The 3,333-nt window shown below is 51.9% G+C and overlaps 1 protein-coding gene across 7 annotated transcripts in view; it reads left to right on the top strand.

The window, feature by feature from the left end:
- The first annotated feature begins 1,445 nt into the window (after positions 1-1,445).
- Positions 1,446-3,333, top strand: part of LOC105503750 (dehydrogenase/reductase SDR family member 4) — a 16,173-nt gene continuing 14,285 nt past the window's right edge. For 4 of the 7 annotated variants that reach the window (XM_011930816.1, XM_011930814.1, XM_011930817.1 and 1 more), the window contains exons 1-2: positions 1,446-1,776; positions 2,888-3,065. In XM_011930816.1, coding sequence (XP_011786206.1) covers positions 1,649-1,776; positions 2,888-3,065 — 306 coding nt within the window. In that variant the 5' untranslated portion in view covers positions 1,446-1,648. The remainder of the gene's footprint in view (positions 1,777-2,887; positions 3,066-3,333) is intronic. The other 3 variants (XM_011930818.1, XM_011930815.1, XM_011930812.1) reach the window with 1 other exon arrangement.

The raw sequence follows: 3,333 nt of genomic DNA, 5'->3' as shown, positions 1-3,333 counted from the left end.
CACCATGTCTGACTAATTTTTTGTATTTTTAGCAAAGACGGGGTTTCACCGTGTTAGCCAGGATGGGCTTGATCTCCTGACCTCGTGATCTGCCCACCTCGGCCTCCCAAAATGCTGGGATTACAGGCATGAACCACCATGCCCAGCTGAATGTTGAAATCCTTTTACAGCTGCTCAGCTGACCTACACATACACTAAATGAATCTTGAGCAAACATGAATTATATTAAAAAGTCATCCCTATAACTGGATTTCATAAACCAGGAATTTTCCCCCCAGTTGCAGGGGAATAAGGCTGCCAAACTGGTGATTTCACCAACAACACATCTCCATCTCTAAACCTACTCATCTGCTTTCATCATCTTTTCTGAAAGAAAATACTAACACACACACACACAAAAAGGAGCAAACGTATACTCCACAATAAAGGACTGTTAAATAAACTTAGCTTCATGAAACTCACTGTAATGTGTTTCCTTTTCTCATTTTGCCTTACACTAGTGAAAACGTTGCCATGGACTGCTTCTCAGTCTGGCCTTTGGAGGCCAGTGGGTTAAACCAATCCTGATGCTTACATTTGCGTCTGTTGGGGCCTTTCTACAGTGTACCATAAGCCATCCAGATTTATTGATTCTCCCAGAAACCTAGGAGGGAGATCACTTCAGCCCACTTGGAAGAAGTGGAGGCTGAAGTCTTAGACACAGAATTTATAGCTGGCAAGGACTTTATTCATCATCTGCTCCATACCGTCAGTAATTTACAGATGAAGAGTCTGGCCCAGGGCACCAATAATAATCACTACATGGTGGCAGTAACTACTATATGCTTAGTAGCTTACAGTTCATAAGGCGATTTTGCATTCAACAAATATTTATTGAACTAGGATGGAGGCAAACACATGGGGACAGAGTGGTTAGGGAGAACTTGAGTGCCCCCAGTTCTCAGCATTTCCACCACTGCTCCAGGCACTCTGCAGCCTCCTCGCTAGCACTTAGCCCCTGTAAAGGAGGCAGTCCCTTTGGCGAGGGATGTGAGATACTGTTTGGTCAATGACCATAGTCTGCCCTCCAGGGCCCGTGAAGATGGAGGAGACCTTGGGCAGAGTGAAGGGCAGTGCCAGGCCTGGTGCAGCCACTCCCTATCACATCTCTCCCAGGCTCCTCCAGCCTCACCTGGTGGACTCTATGAGGACCACAGGCCGCACCTCCATGGGCATTCTCAAAACATTTGCCCTCCTGTGGGCTGTCACATACATTGACCCAGACTTTCTTGGAGAAGAAATTCTGAAGAAGCAAAAGCAACTCAAAACCCCCACTTCCCGCAGAATGGGCAAGCAGATGCAGAAGGGCAGCGGCCAAAGTCTGCGGGTTCCTGCGGGGCCCAGGGCAGGGGCGAGCCCTACAGAAAACTTGAACAGAGAACGCTTTGGTCACCCGCCAGCTCGGGAAGGCAAGGCCCCATCGGGCGGAACGTAGCTGGCTGCAGGGAGCGGCGGCGGAGGGAGGGGCGCACCGCAACAGAGGACTTCCAGCGGGCCGAGGACCCGGAGGGGGCGGGCAGGGAAGCGGCCCGCCCTTCGTCCTGCCCTTCGCCCTACTCTCTGTCACCTCCGGTAGAAGGAGTGGAACTCAGACTTGCTGGTCTGAGCCATGCACAAGACGGGGCTGCTAGGCCTCTGTGTCCCGGCTTGGAATTCGGTGCGGATGGCCAGCTCTGGGATGACCCGCCGGGACCCGCTCGCGAATAAGGTGGCCCTGGTAACCGCCTCCACCGACGGGTGAGTGCTCCGGCCGGAGTTTCTGAGGCCCTGGCTGCCTGGAAACAGGCACTGGCCTCTCATCCTCGGCCTCCGGTGCCCCTGTCCTCAGACCTCACACGCGGCCAAAGTCTGACCCTGGAAAAAAGCAGCCGCGTGGTCCGCCTGAAACCCCTCCGAATCCCCTGGCCCTGGACCCTCCCTTGCCAGGTTCGCGTCCCTGCTGCCTCTGGCACAAGTGTGCCACCTCTGTGCAACCCCATCTTTCCAGTCCCCGCAGTGTTCTGGGCTGCCCCAGTCAACCAGCCCCACCTAGCGTCCGGGAAGACCAGAAACTAGAAATCCAAGGGCATCTGGATTTCAAAATCCTATCCCAAGGCCTCCGGCACTTTGAAAATGTACCAGACACTTTATTTGGGCACCGAAAAGTCTCCCGGAACCCCTCCCCCTTACCTAGATGGAACAGAAGAGCCAAGTTTCAAGATTTTTGTTTAGGTCGGTACATCTGGGCCTACCTCGTCCAGCCTGTTTCTCACCCACCACTCTTGTCTGTCCTGGTTCTCATTTCTACGGGACTTTGCTAGATGCCAGCTCTCCGCAAAACTAAAATACAAATGTAGGTAAAACGCTAACGACTGACAAGTTCAGAATGTGTAACTCTTCCTCCCAAGGCAATATTTACATTTTTGACCGGAGACCATCTTTTCACAAAATAGATGTTCCCAAAAAATAACTAAGGATAGAATTTTGAGAATGTTGTAGACTAGTAAGAAAGAAACCTGGGGGCAAGGCTGTTCTGAGTGAGACCTTCAAATCATGGAAGTGGCTGCTGCACACCCAGCTCATTTCTCACCTCTCAGTCCCAACAGGGGATGAAGCCTGTCACCCGTGGTGGGAACTGTAGAAAGTGATGTAAGTTCTTGGGAACTGAGTCTGTGGTCCAGGTCATAAGAAAAAGTAAATGAGTGCCAAAAATGGCCGTGCCATTAAGCCTGTTTTACACATAGAAGAGACACGTGGAGGTCATCTAGAGAAAGAGCCAGAATTCAAACCTGAGCAGTCTTCAGAGCCCATGTTGTCCACCTCTTCCCCTGCACAGGCCTTGGCAGTCTTTGTCTCTTTCTGCTCACAGGATTGGCTTCGCCATCGCCCGGCGTCTGGCCCAGGACGGGGCCCACGTGGTCGTCAGCAGCCGGAAGCAGCAGAATGTGGACCAGGCGGTGGCCACGCTGCAGGGGGAAGGGCTGAGCGTGACGGGCACCGTGTGCCATGTGGGGAAGGCGGAGGACCGGGAGCGGCTGGTGGCTACGGTGAGCTGCAGGGAAATAGGCACAGAGCCAGGAAGTGGAAAAGGGAGCCAGCCTGATGGTCTTTCCCTGCTTTCCTGGATAGCAGCACATTTCTACTGTGTGCCTTTCTGTTATGTTCATAAACTAACTTCAGAGAATCATCCCATCTCAGTCAGAGAATTTTAAAACATTCTAATGCTTCAACCCGACATCATCCCTTGAGTACCCCAAAGAAACAGTGGGTACTGGTTCTCCAGTAATTTTCCATCTAATTGGACAGATAAGAAGG

Source organism: Colobus angolensis, unplaced genomic scaffold (genome assembly GCF_000951035.1).
Source record: "Colobus angolensis palliatus isolate OR3802 unplaced genomic scaffold, Cang.pa_1.0 Scaffold88, whole genome shotgun sequence".
Taxonomy (NCBI): Eukaryota; Metazoa; Chordata; class Mammalia; order Primates; family Cercopithecidae; genus Colobus; species Colobus angolensis.
Note: the sequence above shows the minus strand (reverse complement) of the source record. Positions and strands in the feature narration are given on the sequence as shown.